We start from the raw sequence: 16880 nt of genomic DNA on the forward strand, positions 1-16880 counted from the left end.
GTGTTCCAGGGGACGAGTGAAGCCGAGAGGGCGAGATAATGCTACGAGAGTTACCGAAGTGTGACGAGCTACGGTATAGCGCAACCGATGGCTCGCTTATTCGTAAAAGTATCGATCAAAATTGTCGTACACACAATCAATATGTCAAATCATTCAATATTTTTCAAAAAAATACTTGGCCCTTTGAATTTTCTAAAAGAAGAATTATGAGACAAGACTTTTTTCTTTCTTTTCAAATCCAAGGAAATAATAAAGAGACTTGATAACTCGAACCAGTATCAGTAAAAATTATCGCGTGGAAAATCGATACAGAAAAAATATTGCACTGCAAATAATTTTTGTAATGTAAAATTTTTTGTTTTTCAATTCGCATTCTGAAAATCCAAAAAATGGCTAAAAAATGGAAGAAAAAAAATTCGATTCAATCAGTCGCTCCAAATATATCGACCCCAACAACTATCGATATATGGAATAATCGAGATCTCATCGCGCACCCGTCACTGGAACTAGCCTTCACTCTATCTCTCCTAGCCTTTATTCAGCGGTTTGTAGTCATAACAATAACAACAATAATGAGCAATTAATCATAAGTATAATAATAATAATAATAATGTGGCAATGACATTCCTCAGGAACAGTACTTCCCATTGTTGAATGGATAAAGATAAAATGGAGAAGCAGCTACTCTCAGAGGAGCAGCAGAGCTTCCTCGCGAGCTGCGAAGAAGAGTTCAAATATCGTTACACTGATGATGACACTGAATTTATGAAATACATGAATGCAGAGAGCCAGAAACCACCCATTGTTGATCCTTGGTACAATAAACCCAGGAGACCGCAGTTCGACTGGCGTCAAGGAAAACGTAAGGACTGGGATAACAGGGACAGGGTGAACAACATGTATCAGAGGAGTGAAAGAAATTACAGAGGTAAGAGGCACGCTGGACGGCATATGCAACATGGAGCATCTTCGAGACCTTATTGAGATGGGAAAAGGTGACTGGACAATTTTCATGATTTTTACAAGTGAGATTTATTATAATTCACAAAATTTTATCCCCCAGCCGAAAGTAATGTAAAATTAATTGATGAAATGAAAATATTGTATTGGCTTTAAGAGGATACTGCTAAATATTTAGAAAGTCTCATCATAGAATGACTGTCAAGAAAATATGTTCAACTAAAAGGGACTCTCTTTCGTCAGGCAACTAAACATTAGGGGGAAAAGGGTCGAGGGGGTAAAATGGACACTCCAGGTGGTTTTTTAAATGTTGAAACATCTTTCAATTGTTCATATCCGAAATAAAGTGCGGAGTAAAATCATTCCCCAGCCATAAATAATGAAAGATACATCTGCAGTCTCCATTTTGTGCCTCCTCTCCCTGTGGGTTATATTACAATAATAAAAAATGTAAAAACTGATTGAAAAATAATTATCAATGTATTTCATCAATCAAGCATTGTCGTCTACCAACAACATAATGTCCATACGTTAATTACGATAATATCAGCATAACGCCTGCTGTTTTATAATAAATTTACCTATATAAGATTTACCACAAACTATACAGACATAAGCTACAAATCACTATATTAATAAATCCATGTTTCAGCATAATAAGAATAAATTATTCATTGATATTACAATTTTTCTTCGATCCATGGTATTCATCAACGAAAAGTGACAGCAGTGCTTTACAATTCCCTCAGTTGTCCCCCTAATCCCTAAAATAACAGTCTCATGGAAGTAGACTCTGATAACCGTCTCTTATCTTAGTTCTATATACAGTGCATCGTCTTATGTACATTTTTTAAAAAATTGATGCTCGGAGCGACATTTCTTCGAAACATCTAAATATTCTCTGGGAGGCAGTAGAACCCGGCGAGGCAATAACCCTATCACAGAACGCATTATCAACACCCCAATAATAATCTCCACTTCTGATTGCACGATTATTGAGTCGAAGCCACGTAGAAAAGAAATGTATCAAAATGTATTTTGTATAATTCGTTTAAATGAATAGTATCTTGCTGTTTCGCTTCCGAGATATTCCAGAAACGTACTAAAATTTCTATGATCAAAAAAATTGTTTCCTTTTTTAAATCTTATTATTTATTCGTGAGCTATTGATAGGTCATTTGTATGTAACGAGAAATTTCATAGAACGAGGAAGAAACCAGATGATGGCACCGGCATCTGTGAACCCCTTTGTATTTTTGAAATTTTTCTAAAAGAATTTTGAGGTCGGTTCCCCTATTCTAATTAAATTTTCCAGATTTTCCCATTACTTTTAAAAAATATTGCTAAAATACGATATGAGGATCATCATTCTCACCGGGATACTCAAAGAAGATGGCGTCCCCATCTGTTCCCCCTCGTATTTCCAAACGGGTCTTTAAAATGACTCTTTTTTCAGATAACGCTCAACCGGTTTCTGCCTGTCTCCAAATGAACAGAACTTTTAAACACTTTTTTCCAATCCATAACCCCCTTCTCCTGAAAAATACAATTTTCATACATTTCTCTCCGTGGAAGAGCTCTCGAATCCCTCCCACATACCCCCAATTAAAAAAAACCGTGGAACCGAGTGGTTTCATACCACCCCTCCGCCCGCCCATAGCCCTCCTCAAAAAGGTGGACAATTAACCCCAGGATGTAGATACTGGCACTTATCCCCAACCCTGCAGAATCCATTTTTCGTAAACTGTCGGCAAACTGGTGGTTGTTTGCCTCCCCTCCAGTTACCCCTCGCCGGCCAGCCACCTCTCATGGGTCCCATTCCTCCCCTGAACCACCCAGGTCCTCCTCTCCCGCGCATACCAGGCCGGGGAGGTGGTCCCTGAAAATTAGGGCCAGGTCCAAACATCGCTGGTCCCTGAAAATTATTCTGCATATGTCCAACATAGTTTCCATCGTCCATCATCATAGGTGGAAAACTTTCAGGATTCTGATGGCCAGGATGATGCCCTTGATGATTGAACATGGCAGGTGGAGGCATCATATTGGGAGGTGGGAAACCCGTCATATTCGGCATATTGTTCATTCCAGGCATATTGACATCAGGAACAACGACTTTGCCATCTCCAGTTCTCCATCCGCCAGCGCCAACATCCGGAACCATGTGATTCATTCCCATCATACCAGGGGGCACATTCTGTCCCATGGACATGGGCATCTGAGGTGCAGGCATTCCCTGGGGCAAGGCCATTCCCGGGGGATGAGTAAAACTCTGATGATAGACGGTGGGCACCACTGGAGGAGCCGGGGAAATCAGCGATGGCTTTGGCTCTGGCCATGGTACCATCGTGAAGTCTTTTTCACTCTCCTTGTTCCCAGTGAGATCGTCCAGGGGGATGATCTTGGGGTCCACCAGCACGTGGTGCCTCTCCTCATCGGGTTCAGCTGCTGAATCCGGTATCATTCCACGGTTGAAATACAATGCCTGAAGTATTCCCTTTTCCCGCGCATACTGAATGTCCTTCTCCTTGGACTCCTTGCCAGGCTCAACTAGGGGCGGTGGTAGATCAATAGGAATGAGAATCCTCCACCTCGTTCTCTCCTCCATCACATCCTCGTTGTGGAGCTTTCTCGCCATCTGGAAGGCCTCTCTCTCGCCCTGTTTCTCCATTTGTTTCATGTCGGTGAAAGTTTTGGTGACGTTTACGCGCTCCGTTTCGTCTAGTTCGAAGTACCTCACTGATTCCAGCTCCTCCTTCCATTTCAGGCTCTTCTTCGGGCCCTTTCTTTTCTGCAAGAGGAGAACACTTCGTAAACCGTCGACGTATCGTATCTCCGGGTTAGGGCTGGATGGTGGCCGTTGGAATTCCTCGGTATCGTCCGGCGATGCTGGACCCTTTGAATCCTCCACTTCTTCCTCGTTGGTCGGCGTTCGGCTGCCCTCGTCCTCATCGAATGTATCCGACTTCGAGAGGTCTTTGGAGTCGTCCTCCTTCTCGGAGTCCGGAGAGTCCTTGTCTTTCTCTTCTTTGTCCTCGTCGGTCTCCAGAGTGTCTTGATAAAACTGAAAGGGAAGATGAGGTGACGATTAGGAAAAATAGTTCGCGATTTTCAATCAAATACACGAGGTTTGATTTTTTGTTATCAAGATATTCCATAATTTGATTTTTTATATGCTTATTGACAATGGAGATATTTACTTTGAAGTCCGGCTTTATCGATATCGGGGAGCGTTCATCGGCCCCCGTTGGCGATGCTGGTGGTGGTGTTGTCTCCTTAGCATCTTTTTTGCCATCTGCCTTGTCATCCTTGGACAGTGAACTCCGCCTCTTTCGTTTTCTCGGCTCTTTGCTCTTCGTAGATGCCGTTAAAGCGTCCATGAACATATCACTCTCCTGGAGGACCATAGCTACAACATACACCAGACAATACTTTTAATTAATTCCCTCAGTTCTCGCATTGAAGTATTTTTCAATAAACGTTAAAGCATAAAACATTGTCATCGTTGCATGTAAAACTGAAACAGTAGTATCGATAAAATATATCATTCTATTTAATTATAACATTGTCATCGTCTTAATTCTCCATATTAATATCTCCCTTCTTTGTGATTGAATGTTGCACGCAACTACAAAATCTCAGGGGAAATCCATTGCAGCTGTGGAATAAATAAGTGATAAATTCAAGTAAATAAACTATCTGACGCAACTGGTCATTAAAAAATTTAATAAAAAAATCGGCGTCATGAATCATATCGATAAACGTCTATAGCTTCATGAATCTTCATGACTTATCTTCACGTACAATACAGTACGTACATCCCTCTGCAAAGAATAAATGTTATTACGATAGGAAAGGAAATTACAGACCAAAGTACTTTATTTCCTCATTTCTTTGGATAGTTGGGGAGATAAATAAATTATTTGTCGGTTTTTTTATTCCATAAAATGCAACATTATCCTGGATCAATACCAATCATTACATTTTTATTCTGACCAAGTGTTACTGAATGCATGACGTAACGCTGGTGGTATTTATAGATATTGTTGTCGATGAGGAAGAGTGGATTTCCTCCCCTGCGTGGAGGATGGCTTCTGGATCGGGCGATTTATTAGACAACGATACAGCTCGAGGGTGCCGGATTATCAGGGGAGGACGGGGTGAAACGGGCGCCTTTTTCATTTTTTAATGACTCATTGCTTCAATCACGAAATTATTTCTGTTTAACGAATGACTAATTTATTTCCTAGTGAATAGAATAGTTCACTCTTGGAGTGAATCTTCGCCTACTACAGGCTATCGCTCCGCGCATTTGATAAGAAAACCTGACGAATTCGTTGCCAATTTTTTTTCTTTCATTTTTTTTAGTCCTGCGAATTTTTGAATAGGAACTACCCGGTATAATTGTCTCCACTGGCCTTATTAGTCAGCAAAATGGTAATCTATTGTTTTCTGTTGAAATATTTTCTACAAGAATTCCGCGGCATGAGTTTGACAGATAGGACTATACAGTAGCCTCTATAGAATTTTGTATCCTGCCCATTTCTATGGATAAACATATAGATGAGCAGCCGAATTTGAAATAAAAAATCTCCAATACAAACTATTTTATAGACGAAGTCAGTAAAATTTGATAGTTTTGTCCAAAAAAGCCGTATCTGTATCGATTGCAATTCAAAATGCAGATGCAGACTTCGAATATTGATTTTTGAATTCGTTTGGTTTTTCTGCGCAATTGTTTCATATTAAAAATAATTCAGCATTACAAATTACTGATCCTCGTTTTGTAATAGAGAGCTTCAGAAAAATTAATAGAGAAATATTGCTCTCATACACATAACGATTGAAAATATAATGGCATATGATTTTTTTTCGATTATCATCAAAAAATTGAACGAAGGAACGAATGATTGATCTGTACTACTTGTTGGTACCTCGCAGACGTCCCCCATGTCCTCCATACTCTTGAAAGCTGGATCCCCCATCAGTCCTTCCATTACGAAGTCAATTATTATCCAATAGTTTACTTTTTGATGGGCTAATGCGGGAACTTAAGAGTTCAACTAATTTTTTATACTTTTATGATAAATTTATTGGTTTACCTCATTTTTTTTCACACCTATATGTAAGTCTACACGTATATACAGGCATGTACATGTACAAAAGAAAATGAGAATTTTTTTGTATTTCTTTTTTTTTATATTAGCTAATCGTATTTGGTGCCTTACCCAGACGACATACATTAATCCTTATCGATGATCTCTACGACGCACAACTCATCTTCTCGTGTCACTTACTTTAATTCTTTTTACACATTATATACAGTTCCGAATTGATATATAATGCATTATGATTTAATCACAGCACTATTCCCCCTGTTCCCCGAAACTGACTGATTTACCTGACATTTCCTCTTCACTTTTTGAGTGATAAACTTGTTGAGCCTGTCATCTAGAAGTGGATGGCGTTAATGAAATGAATAGTGAATAAATAATGAGAGTAAATGATGAATGGACATTGATTGGAGATTGGGAAATTGCAGATCCAGAATGGTGAGCTCCTTCTATTCCATGTGAACCATCTGTAAACTTCATTTTTAATTATTAATTGTGCATACGAAGTTCGCATACCAATTAATGGAGAATCGTTGACAATGACAATGTTTTTCAATAATCAAAAACTAAGTGCCTGATTGATCTTGGAAGAATTGTAGTAAAATAGTAGTATTCAATAAAATGAAACAAAGATGTATCAAATTATTTTTTGACAGTCTCCATAATTTCTGACTTATCTCAACCAAAAACGATTATGCAAAAAAACATCGGGAGGATATTTTTATAGCTTAGGGGAGTCTGCATATAAAAATATTTTCTGTTTTTTCCTCATAAAACTCCTCATGTTCGAGATATTTCGAATTTTCAAGGAGGAAATTCCAAGAGAACTGCAATGATCCTCAGACTTTCAGGCCCTTGATTGAGAGGTTAATGTTGTTAATGAAATTAATAAATAGTGGGTATAAATGATGAATAAATATTGCTGGAGGGTGGGAATTTTCTGGTCCAGCCATTTGGTTTCTTCCATCCCAGGTAAAACCATCTGTAAACTCAATTCTTAATTAATAACCATGAATGCAGAATGAATTAACCCCTTGATCACATTTGTATAGTAATACGAATTAACGATGACAATGTTTAACAATTACCACAAATTATTTCCTTGAGTTATCTCAAAAACCTTACCAGACTCAATTTTTTAAAATATTTTGTTCTCTCTAAACCTAGACGTATCTTGGCAGCAAAGGATTCTATGAAAAAATGTTGTAAGACCATTTTTTAAGGTTGAAAAATCCCCCACAAAAAATGTCTTCTGACATTTCCCCCCAGGACCTCTTCTGCTCGAGATAATTCCATCGTTACAAAAAACAAAACCGTAAAAAAACCAATAGAATGAATAAATAAATATGCTCAACAACTTACGTTTTGGTTTAGCTGGGATAAGTTTAATGGCCCCCTTCTTGTCCTCGCCGAGGGTAGGCACAGGGACATCAATGGTCAGCTTGGCCCTCTTATCAGCAATAGCCGTCTCTCTCAACGGCGAAGGCCTTTTCAAAGGAATCTTGGGTGGCAAAACCACCTTCTTATCATTTACACTTGGCCCTGCTGGTTTCTTCGCTGCATTTCTCGGTGGAGGTGGCTTGACCTCCTCCTCCAGTCCGGTGGACCTAAATTTCGAATTAAAAGTCTTCACAGTTTTAGGACGCGCGGAATCCAACGAGTTCTTTCTATTCTCAATGGAAATCGATATATTCTTCTTCTCAAGAACCCCCTGAACCGGTGACTTCTTGGGATCAGTCTTATCCTTGTTCTCCTTGGCGCTGTCCCTGGAGTCAGTCGATGATTTTCTGACCGAACTGTCAGTCTTCTCCTCGTCACTCTTTTTCTTGGGAATTTTTCCAAACTTCGTGGACAACGACTGTCCCTGCACCTTCTCCAAGGTGGCCTTGTCCTTCTCCGCTTGATCCTTCTTCATCTTCTCTTTCTCCCTCTCCTTGTCTCTATCGGACTTTCCCTTGGAGCTGCTGGAGTGTCTGCTGGAGTGGTGTCTGTCCTTGTCCCTGGAAGACTTACTAGAAGACCCCTTGGAACTGCTGGAGCTGGATCTATGTGATCTGTGCGAGCTAGACCTTGAGCTTGAGCTATGCTTGGATCCACTCTTCGAGCTGTGATGGGTCTTCTTCTCTACTCCTGTTTTCTCCTCTTTCTTCAACTCGTCCCTATTCTCCTTGTCATTACTAGACTTACTATCACTACAATCTTTAACATCCTTCACATCTACATTATCTTCCTTAAAGCTAATTGAAATAGTCCCATCAGTGTTCTTCGTATCCTCTACAGCACTACCCTCCACATCACCATTATCGCACTCACTCCTCGCAACAACATCGTTATCATCCACAGTATCAGTATTATCAACATTCTTAGGGCTATCGTTAATAATGCTTTGTATATTAGTAGCATCAGTCTCGACTTTTGTCAATACTTGTTTACCATCACGTATCGTTATTTTATAAACTGGTACAGATGGTGGATGCTGTGATGAATTCGATACCACGACAAACGATTGTTTTTTAATTTGCATCGGTTGCGTTTGCCCCGGTAGTGTTTTATTGACAATTTGTAATTGAACAGATTGTATGGATATTTTATCGTTTAATTGTGACGTCTGCTGTTGTTGTTGTTGATTAACAGGTGCTAAGCGAACCTCAGCCACCTCTAAATCCTGCACTTTGACTGTTGACACGACGCCATTATCTTTTGCTTTCGTCTCCTCGGCGTCTGCTTTTAAGCCCAGGTGCTGATTACTAGAAATCGCTTGACTAGGTGGCATCGTTGGCTGGGGTTCCACTGGTGATGGCACTGAGTCCTTGACTATCTTCAGCCACTGCTCGACGAGGCTACAGGCCATCAATCTCACACATTGGTTGCTTCCCTCCTTCGAAAGGCCTTTTATCAATTTTGGATTGTTGTTGGATTTCAGACGAGTTATGTCCACTGGACATAGCAGAAGAAGTTCCAGGAGCTCTTGAATCAGAGCCCAGTTTTTTGCGAGAATTGCGTCTGTCAGCCATACGTGAATCAGGTCCCAACCACCTGTGCTCATAAATCTAGAAGAGAGGATGGTAAAGGGTTATTTGGGGGATTCGCTACTATTTTAATTGGGGATATTGAAGGTATTGTTTGGAATGTTTTTCATCGTAATCATTGAAATAGTTAAATAATTTATAACGCAATAATTGCTACAATAGCTGGAGGAGATAAGTCTAGAGGGAGAGGGTCATAATGGGTCGTTGGGAGAATTCTCTCGCATGCTCATTGGTAGAATCATATTTATCATTCGGTTTTCATGTATAATAATAATTGGAAGGACCGATCGATAAGCAGGCACGCATGCGGAGACCGAGTGGACGCTTCTGTTTAGTGACAGAAGGTATACTGGGGCTCTGCAATATCGACCAGCTGTAAGACTGAGGTTTCCTATGGTTTCTCTCGGTACTGATGCTAATACAGTACGTTCAGGGAAACATCGGTCGCAGGGCGCCGCAGAGGGAGGGAACAAAATGGAAAAATCCAAGGCAGTATAGACGATGAAATTAAAATAATAATAATGAAAATGATTGTAATAAATTTCAACTGTAATGTTATGATTTGGGGAATTTTTCCCTATTTTTAAGACACCTAAGTATCGAAGTCCTAACAGTGCAGCCAATTTGATACGAATGACTAACTGAATAATGTCCAAAATTTCTATTGACCAAGTATTGAAGTTCAATTGTCGACCTTAGGTTTTTTAATTTTACTTTGGTCTTTGAACACAATGTCTTTAAATCTAGAATGTCCTCAAGCGATTCTTTTATCTCAATGTACAATCAAATGCCTTGAGTTCAGTTTACTGCCTTTGACAAATGGCTAATTAAATGTATCGGTTATGACTTTCATTTAAAAAAAATATATAATTCACATTTTGATATTGAAAATAATTATAAATTTCATTTGTAATGACTATTAGAACAGTTCTAGAAATTGTAACATTTTTATTTAGTAGAACCGCAACTCTTCTCGGCCTTATTCCAAAACTGATCTGATCAGCTTTCGTAAACTCGTGAATAATTTTTATAAGCGTTAGGGTCTCAATAATAAGGGGTGAACGATCTTGAATCCCATATTTTCATTCAACTGGGGCGAGTGAAATAAAAAATGAAAAAATATAATTTGGGAGATTGTTTTGTTGATTTTCATTCTTGACAACTGATTTGTGATATTTTCCAATTTGCTCGTAATATTCAATACGACTCGAACGAAACTCAGCGTCTTCATTGACAACTTCTTGATTTATCGCAGCAGTTTAATTAAAAAATCATCTCCTCCCTCGAATTACTAACAATTGCGATATTGCAAATTGAGAACTCTACGAAAAAACCAATGGAACGGAATTAGACGGAATTCAATTATTCAACGAGCATGATGTAATCAATATTACAGAATTTTTAATTATTTAATAGTTATAATTCAATTGTTGTTGCATGACTATGATAGAAATCGGAAGAATGCAAGTGATCGGGTCAGTCTTTACAAATTACTTAATGATTTTTACGGTCTTCGCTCTTTCCAAAATTCGTGGCAATGTCCATGAACATCTAATTTCGATTAATCTGGGATCAATTAGGATTTTGGGGCTGTTGGACACATATCAGTAAGTTCGACTCCTGTAGTGAATCGCCCAATGGTTCAGAGTCCGTTTAATCTAGCATGTTTAAAAATTTTACCGAATCAATACCTCAAAGGAGGATATCGACCCGTCTCAACATGCCACTCAATTCATTCATGAAGCTAAATTTGTTTAGCGTTAAATCTTTGAACAGAAAAAAATTGTTTTCCATTTTGTATCCTAGGCAAATAACTTAATCATTATAATTTTATTCAATAGTATCTGTACTCACTGGTTGAGCAAATCAGGACTTGTAGTCTTTAATATTTGAATGTAGATGCATTTGGACACGAGTTTCTTTGAAAATTTGGTCATAAGTGTGGCCAAACGATCGACCTCCTTCGCCCCCTTGATACCCCCACTTGGGCCCAATAAAACGCTCAGGCAGTTGAGCAACGCCAACGGGTCAATGCGTGGCTGTAACACAAGAATGAAAAACATCATTGTTTTTTTGCAGAAATTATTACGTAAATTGTAAAATTGCTGTGACGAATTCACTCACACTATACAAAGCAATAGATTAATGTGGGCAATGTAATACATGTAAAGTTCAATGACTCTACTGAAATTTTATTGTCTTATCGTTACTGAACTTGCCCTCAATTTTGATTCACTAATGGTCCAACAAAATAAGACATGGTTTTTATTAAACTATTGATAAATTTTGATTTTGAAATTGTAAACGAAAAGGATCTCCAACGGTTTTGAAATAGTATAGTATTTTTGATAGAAAATATCTTCATTATAAATTATTGAAAGTGTGACAATTGTTGAAAGGAATTTCTTATCATGCGCAACAAAAAACCCAATGTACAGAACTATTTCGCAACGATAATTAGAGAAAAAATGTGCGCCAGGAGGTCATCGTCGTTATATACAGTATGACCAACAGCTGGCGCCATCTTTTCCACAAAAATTTTTCTCCACATGGGGCGTCTTCCTGGAGAATTCCTCCACAACAAAAAAAATATATAAAAACCACAAAACAACGATTCACTTATCACAAAACAACATCACGATAATTCAATGAGCAAACAAACTTACCATCGTTAATAAAAAAAATTCACTCTTTATATCAGTCTAGACGAGCGTTCTTTGATTGACTAAAATCATTGCAATCTGGAAGAAGAAAATTGTTGAGAAAAATTATAAAACGATAAACAATTTCCCTGGTCATTTCCGAAGATAGAAACAACACATGTGAATGGCTGTTGTCCGCCATTTTGTGGTGACACAAATTGAGATATTGACAAATGCACAATTATTTTATAAAAAAAAACGATGTGAATGAAAAACCGAAATGAAAAAACGATTTAATCGTTATCTAAACTACCCACCTATCATAGTACTCGAAATAATGATAAAATTAATCTAACTGCATTTGGGTGGCAATATCTAGACGAATTAATTTGATATTTCCCTCTAAAATACGTTTAATCCACCCCCGAGACCAATTAGTATCTCCAATAATTCCTGATCGTCTCGACAAGCGAATCTCCTTTTTCCTCAATTCTCAATAATTTCGCGTGAACGGAAAATATGGCAAATGATAAAATGGTCGAATCTCGTGTCTTTGCAGACCAAGTCCCAGTCGTTCTGCTGACTGGAGAACAATTTGCTGCGCACCACAGCCCGCGCATCCCCCTACGCCCCCTCTAGAGCCCGATCGACATAACGTAGTGACGACGAAATGCCAGAAACGACCAATGAGAAGGCAAGTGTAACCGAGAGAACCAATCAGAGTCCCGCCCACCGTGACGCTGCACCAGGAAAACCTGTCTCTGTCGCCCCCACGGAGTGGGGTCGGGACATATCGGTCATGTCCGGATACGCAAGAATGTAACTTTCTATTTATAGAAACGGATGAAACTGTTTTTCAGCCCGACCGAAATGGAGAAAATCTATAATGGGTGGGGCAGGAGGGGAGTCGCCACAAAATATTAGATATCTCGTAAACAAACGATGCGATTCTAATGATCTGGAGGTCATTTTAAAGTTTATGAAAATACCTTTGAAATGAAAAAAAAATTATCCAGTTTCACTCTGCCGATGTTGCAAAATCGATGGTTAAAGTCTCGCCACTACTGCAATTTCCAAAATTCTGAAGTTTTTTTTTTCTTTCATTCTAATGAACAAATTGGGTCTCTCACTCTTCCACTATTTTTTTGTTTGTTTTCCATGAGAAAAACCGTCGTTCAGCATGACGTCATCACTACCCGAGCACGATCGATACGACACAGAAATTTAAATAATTGGAGATGAATAAGTAAACATTGGACTTGGGGGGAAATTATCTCGTAATCCTAACGCCCTCAGCCTTGTATGTTATAAAAATGCGATATTTGTAACAAAAATATTTCATAAACCTTGAGCGGTCAGTTGGCCACTTACATTGGAACAATAGTCTCCTTATGGATTACCGTTATCTCCCAACATAATTGTATAAGAAAATGATTTCAGTTCAATTATACAATTGCAACCGTTGTATCATTGTATTAATCTATTATTTTGCTTTTTTTCTTTTATTTTTTTCTGTTCTTTTGTCCTGCGTATTTTTGGTCAGACTCGGTGGCATCAACGACTCATTAGGTTTTTCGTATTTCGATCTAATGGGTGGAGACGCTTTACAAGCCTCTTGTGAGATAATCCGCATATATTGTGTCGTCAACCTGCCATCTGTAACCAAAAACCCAGTAAATGGAATTTGGGTTATATGCACAATAATTTTCACTAGTTATTTCAAATGATTTTACTCTTCTTCAAGTGTATTTCTTTAAGTTAAACTTGGACGAAATATTTTGGTCTATGCTCACCTAACTACGTAGCACCAGTTGTAACGATACAGGAAATACAGCTCAACTCGAGTTTGGGCTGTGCAGTCAGGACGCCATTGAGCACTTCCGCTTTTCGTTTTTTGTTATCAGAAATTATTTAACCGAACTTCACGGCAATTATTCTTATGTCTACTCCAAAATTTGTAATTAATAGAATGTTCTTTGTTCATAACAAGAATTCATTAATTCAAAAGCGAAATTTATTTGTTTTTTTGGCACAGGGGTTCTCAAATAATTTGTGAAAACGAAAGAATTACTTCCACCACCATTACATCTTTTACTAATAATAAAAACATGTTTAATGAATTTAGAATGACAATTAATTAATTGCGGAGAAGAATTAATATTTTTTAATTTTGGGTGTTATATAGACTAGAGTAGTTGACCCAGCGGTTCTCATCCCCGCCTATCTGTCGGCACATGCGAAAATGATAATGACAATAACCTCTTCATAATTTCTAATCGGTGTTTACCACATTATTAATAATAAAGAGTGAGTTCGAGGATTTTCAGAGGTTCGAGGGATTGTCATGGCATCTCTTCTGAAATTTGTACAATTCCTGAAGCCTGACATCGTGAATAAGGTTAGTCCGGGGGCCGCAGAGTTCATTTTGAGAACGTTTTTCCTGATGAGGTAATCAACACTCTTATTTAGATTTCAGTCAGATGCTTTTCTCGAGGAAGTACTTTGTGGAGTAGTGAAGGGGATGAGGTGAATGAGGGTAACGAGGTTCAGGAGGCTGCTGCCAATAAAGCAGACAATATTCATCCTTCCAAGGATCGCAGGAAGCAGATGCCTGTGGAGACCAGTATTCGTTATTTAGCTAGTGAAGGTTTGTTCCGATGTCTCTTTCTATTATCAACTAATTGATTTTACCATACAATTCACTTTTATCATTTTTCAAAACATGACTTCCAGTGTAATGAATTGATTTTGGAATCAAAATGTTGTGATAATTCTCATAATCATAAATCGAACTCGCATTGACAAGCAATTTCGGAATTGATTACAGCATATAAAGAGACATACGGTGAAGCTCCCGTTTGGAAGCCCTACAGGAGGAACTTCAAGGGAGGAATACCCCCTCAAAAGACCAGGAAGACTTGCGTGGTAAGAATACGCCCTATAGAACTGATAAAATTCTTCTCTATCAGCCGACCACTGGTTTAACGTGCTTTAATGGTGCAGTTAATGATGAATAGGGATTCCCTAGCCCTTCATCTGAATCAATTCCAATTTCTTCCAGAGACAAGGAATAATCACAACGGGAAATCCTTGCCCCATCTGCCGAGACGAGTACCTAGTCTTTGATCATAGAAACACAGCCTTGTTGCACCAGTTTATATCTGAATTCAATGGAGAAGTAATTTCCTACAAGTGAGTTGGTGTCATTCTATCCTAATTGTTTAGGCATTAAGTTAATTTCTCCTAAATTCCATCAAAACAAATTAAATAATCCCTGTCGGTCGTCACTGAATCGTCCTTGAAATTCTCAGAAAGACCGGAATTTGCCAGAAGCAGCATAAAAACCTGCTAATAGCTATCCACCGAGCCAAGGACTACGGAACAATAACATACGACCTCCCAATGAGGACGTACGACTACTCAGACTGGTACAAGCCCGAGAGTCCTCCCAAATCCCCCTAATACCGCATCCGCCAGTCACTTTCCCCATCGACCAACGATCGCCCATCCCCGCGCCCTAAATCATCGCGATACCAACATGGAAGCAACCTTCGTCATCATTGGGGGAGGAATATCCGGCGTATCCTGTGCGAAGAGCCTGGCGTTCCTCGCCCCAGAGGAGTCAGTCCTCCTGATCACAGCCAACTCTCTCATTAAGCTGGTAACAAACATCGTTCCCCTGGGGAAAGTCTCCATGCAGCTGAACATCTCCGAGGATTCATCAGGATCTCTGACCTCAGAGAACCCCTCGATAAAAATTCTGAACGATACGGTGAGTAAGATAAACCCGACAGAAAAAACCCTGGAGACTGCGAACAACGTGACAATAAAATTCAAGAAACTGTGCATCTGCACAGGAGCCAGACCTCGTCTGATCTGCGACAACAATCCCTACGTCCTGGGCATTCGTGACACAGAATCAGTAGAGAACTTCTCTAGCCGAATATCGAAGGCGAGGAAGATAGTCGTCGTGGGTAATGGAGGAATAGCCACTGAGATTGTCTACAAGATCAGAAACGTGGAGATTGTGTGGGTGATAAAGGACAAGCACATTTCAGCGACGTTCGTTGATCCTGGGGCTGCTGAGTTTTTTCAGTCGAAGTTATTTGGAAAAGAATCATCAAGTGAAGACAGCAAAGACAACGATCATCTCTGTAAGAGGATTAAGTACAAAGCGACGAAGGTAGGCAGTGGTGAGAGAGGAGTGGAGGGAGCAGCCCTGGGCCCTGATTGGCAGCAAATATTCACCTCGAGAGGTCTGGAAAGCACCAGCAAAGTGGAAATTGAGTACGAGTGCGAAGTGTCTAGGGTGATGAGCCCGGATGCTGCGGGATCTACTGACTGGCCAGTCTTTGCTGAGCTGACGAATGGAAAAGTCATTGGATGTGACTTCATTGTTTCAGCGACAGGTGTCCGGCCAAATACAGATATAGTCGGTCTGGTGGACGTTGAGAAGAGTGAGGACGGGGGAGTTTTGGTGGATTGGAAACTAGAAACATCGTGTGAGGGTATTTATGCAGCTGGGGACGCGTGCACTGCCAATTGGGAATTGTCTGAAAATTGGTTCCAGATGCGACTGTGGACTCAGGCTTATCAGATGGGCTGCTATGCTGCCAAATCCATGGTCTCCACGCTCAGAGGTGAATACTTTCTCCAGGATTTTTGTTTTGAGTTGTTCACACATGTCACCAGGTTCTTTGGGTATAAAATCGTTCTTCTGGGGTTGTATAATGGACAGAAACTCTCGGGGGATTATGAGATTCTTCTCAGGGTGACTAAGGATGAGGAGTACATTAAGCTTGTGCTGAAGGAGGGAAAGCTGCAGGGGGCTGTACTCATTGGAGATACAGATCTCGAGGAAATGTGCGAGAACCTCATTCTTAATCAGCTGGATGTGTCTATCTATGGGGAAGATTTGCTCGATCCTAATATTGATATTGAGGACTATTTTGATTGAAGGGGACTTTCCTTGTTGTTCTTTGGAGTGTTATGTTTAGGGTTGTTGGGGATAATCATTGAGTTGTAGATGAGGAGATCAATTCCACGTTCATTTGTATTTGTTGTAAACATTCGTCATGAATAAAGAAGAATAATGAGGAGCAGGAAATTTATAACTGGTTTTGAAAATGGCTATCGGA

The 16880-nt window shown here is 39.4% G+C and overlaps 4 protein-coding genes across 9 annotated transcripts; 3 read left to right on the forward strand and 1 right to left on the reverse strand.

Moving 5' to 3' along the window:
- Positions 1-129: 129 nt before the first annotated feature.
- Positions 130-1646, forward strand: LOC135160524 (RNA guanine-N7 methyltransferase activating subunit). The gene is made up of 2 exons (XM_064117153.1): positions 130-544; positions 633-1646. The coding sequence occupies exon 2, from the start codon at positions 655-657 to the stop codon at positions 982-984; it is 330 nt and encodes a 109-aa protein (XP_063973223.1). The 5' UTR covers positions 130-544; positions 633-654; the 3' UTR covers positions 985-1646.
- Pnuts (Phosphatase 1 nuclear targeting subunit) lies at positions 1422-13671 on the reverse strand. 6 transcript variants are annotated; one of them, XM_064117113.1, is made up of 7 exons: positions 13536-13671; positions 13114-13398; positions 11767-11841; positions 10955-11139; positions 7434-9121; positions 4158-4366; positions 1422-4021 (listed from the first exon to the last, which is right to left on the reverse strand). In XM_064117113.1, exons 3-7 carry the CDS (start codon positions 11767-11769, stop codon positions 2627-2629), a joined length of 3480 nt encoding a protein of 1159 aa, XP_063973183.1. In that variant the 5' UTR covers positions 11770-11841; positions 13114-13398; positions 13536-13671; the 3' UTR covers positions 1422-2626. The 6 variants fall into 6 exon arrangements, with proteins under 6 accessions (XP_063973183.1, XP_063973182.1, XP_063973184.1 ...); XM_064117112.1 differs by having other exon boundaries at positions 13476-13548; XM_064117114.1 differs by lacking the exon at positions 13536-13671 and adding an exon at positions 12732-12934 and having other exon boundaries at positions 13114-13529.
- Positions 13672-13944: 273 nt separating this feature from the next.
- LOC135160522 (small ribosomal subunit protein mS40) lies at positions 13945-15204 on the forward strand. The gene is made up of 5 exons (XM_064117151.1): positions 13945-14140; positions 14212-14389; positions 14570-14667; positions 14804-14934; positions 15054-15204. The coding sequence occupies exons 1-5, from the start codon at positions 14087-14089 to the stop codon at positions 15202-15204; spliced, it is 612 nt and encodes a 203-aa protein (XP_063973221.1). The 5' UTR covers positions 13945-14086.
- Positions 15205-15280: 76 nt separating this feature from the next.
- On the forward strand, positions 15281-16841 carry LOC135160511 (pyridine nucleotide-disulfide oxidoreductase domain-containing protein 1). Its single transcript, XM_064117128.1, has one exon. It carries the CDS (start codon positions 15281-15283, stop codon positions 16697-16699), a length of 1419 nt encoding a protein of 472 aa, XP_063973198.1. The 3' UTR covers positions 16700-16841.
- Positions 16842-16880: the final 39 nt, after the last annotated feature.

Source organism: Diachasmimorpha longicaudata, chromosome 3 (assembly GCF_034640455.1).
Source record: "Diachasmimorpha longicaudata isolate KC_UGA_2023 chromosome 3, iyDiaLong2, whole genome shotgun sequence".
Taxonomy (NCBI): domain Eukaryota; kingdom Metazoa; phylum Arthropoda; class Insecta; order Hymenoptera; family Braconidae; genus Diachasmimorpha; species Diachasmimorpha longicaudata.

Bases quoted from the DNA above. Each gene is read 5' to 3' on its own strand.
- LOC135160524 (XM_064117153.1), top strand. From the start codon at position 655: ATGGATAAAGATAAAATGGAGAAGCAGCTACTCTCAGAGGAGCAGCAG.
- Pnuts (XM_064117113.1), bottom strand. The intron at 9,122-10,954 runs GTGAGTACAGAT...CCTCTCTTCTAG, and splicing joins AGTCCTGATTTGCTCAACCA to ATTTATGAGCACAGGTGGTT. The intron at 4,022-4,157 runs GTAAATATCTCC...CTTCCCTTTCAG, and splicing joins CGATAAAGCCGGACTTCAAA to TTTTATCAAGACACTCTGGA.
- LOC135160522 (XM_064117151.1), top strand. From the start codon at position 14,087: ATGGCATCTCTTCTGAAATTTGTACAATTCCTGAAGCCTGACATCGTG. The intron at 14,141-14,211 runs GTTAGTCCGGGG...ACTCTTATTTAG, and splicing joins AGCCTGACATCGTGAATAAG to ATTTCAGTCAGATGCTTTTC. The intron at 14,668-14,803 runs GTAAGAATACGC...AATTTCTTCCAG, and splicing joins AGACCAGGAAGACTTGCGTG to AGACAAGGAATAATCACAAC.
- LOC135160511 (XM_064117128.1), top strand. From the start codon at position 15,281: ATGGAAGCAACCTTCGTCATCATTGGGGGAGGAATATCCGGCGTATCC.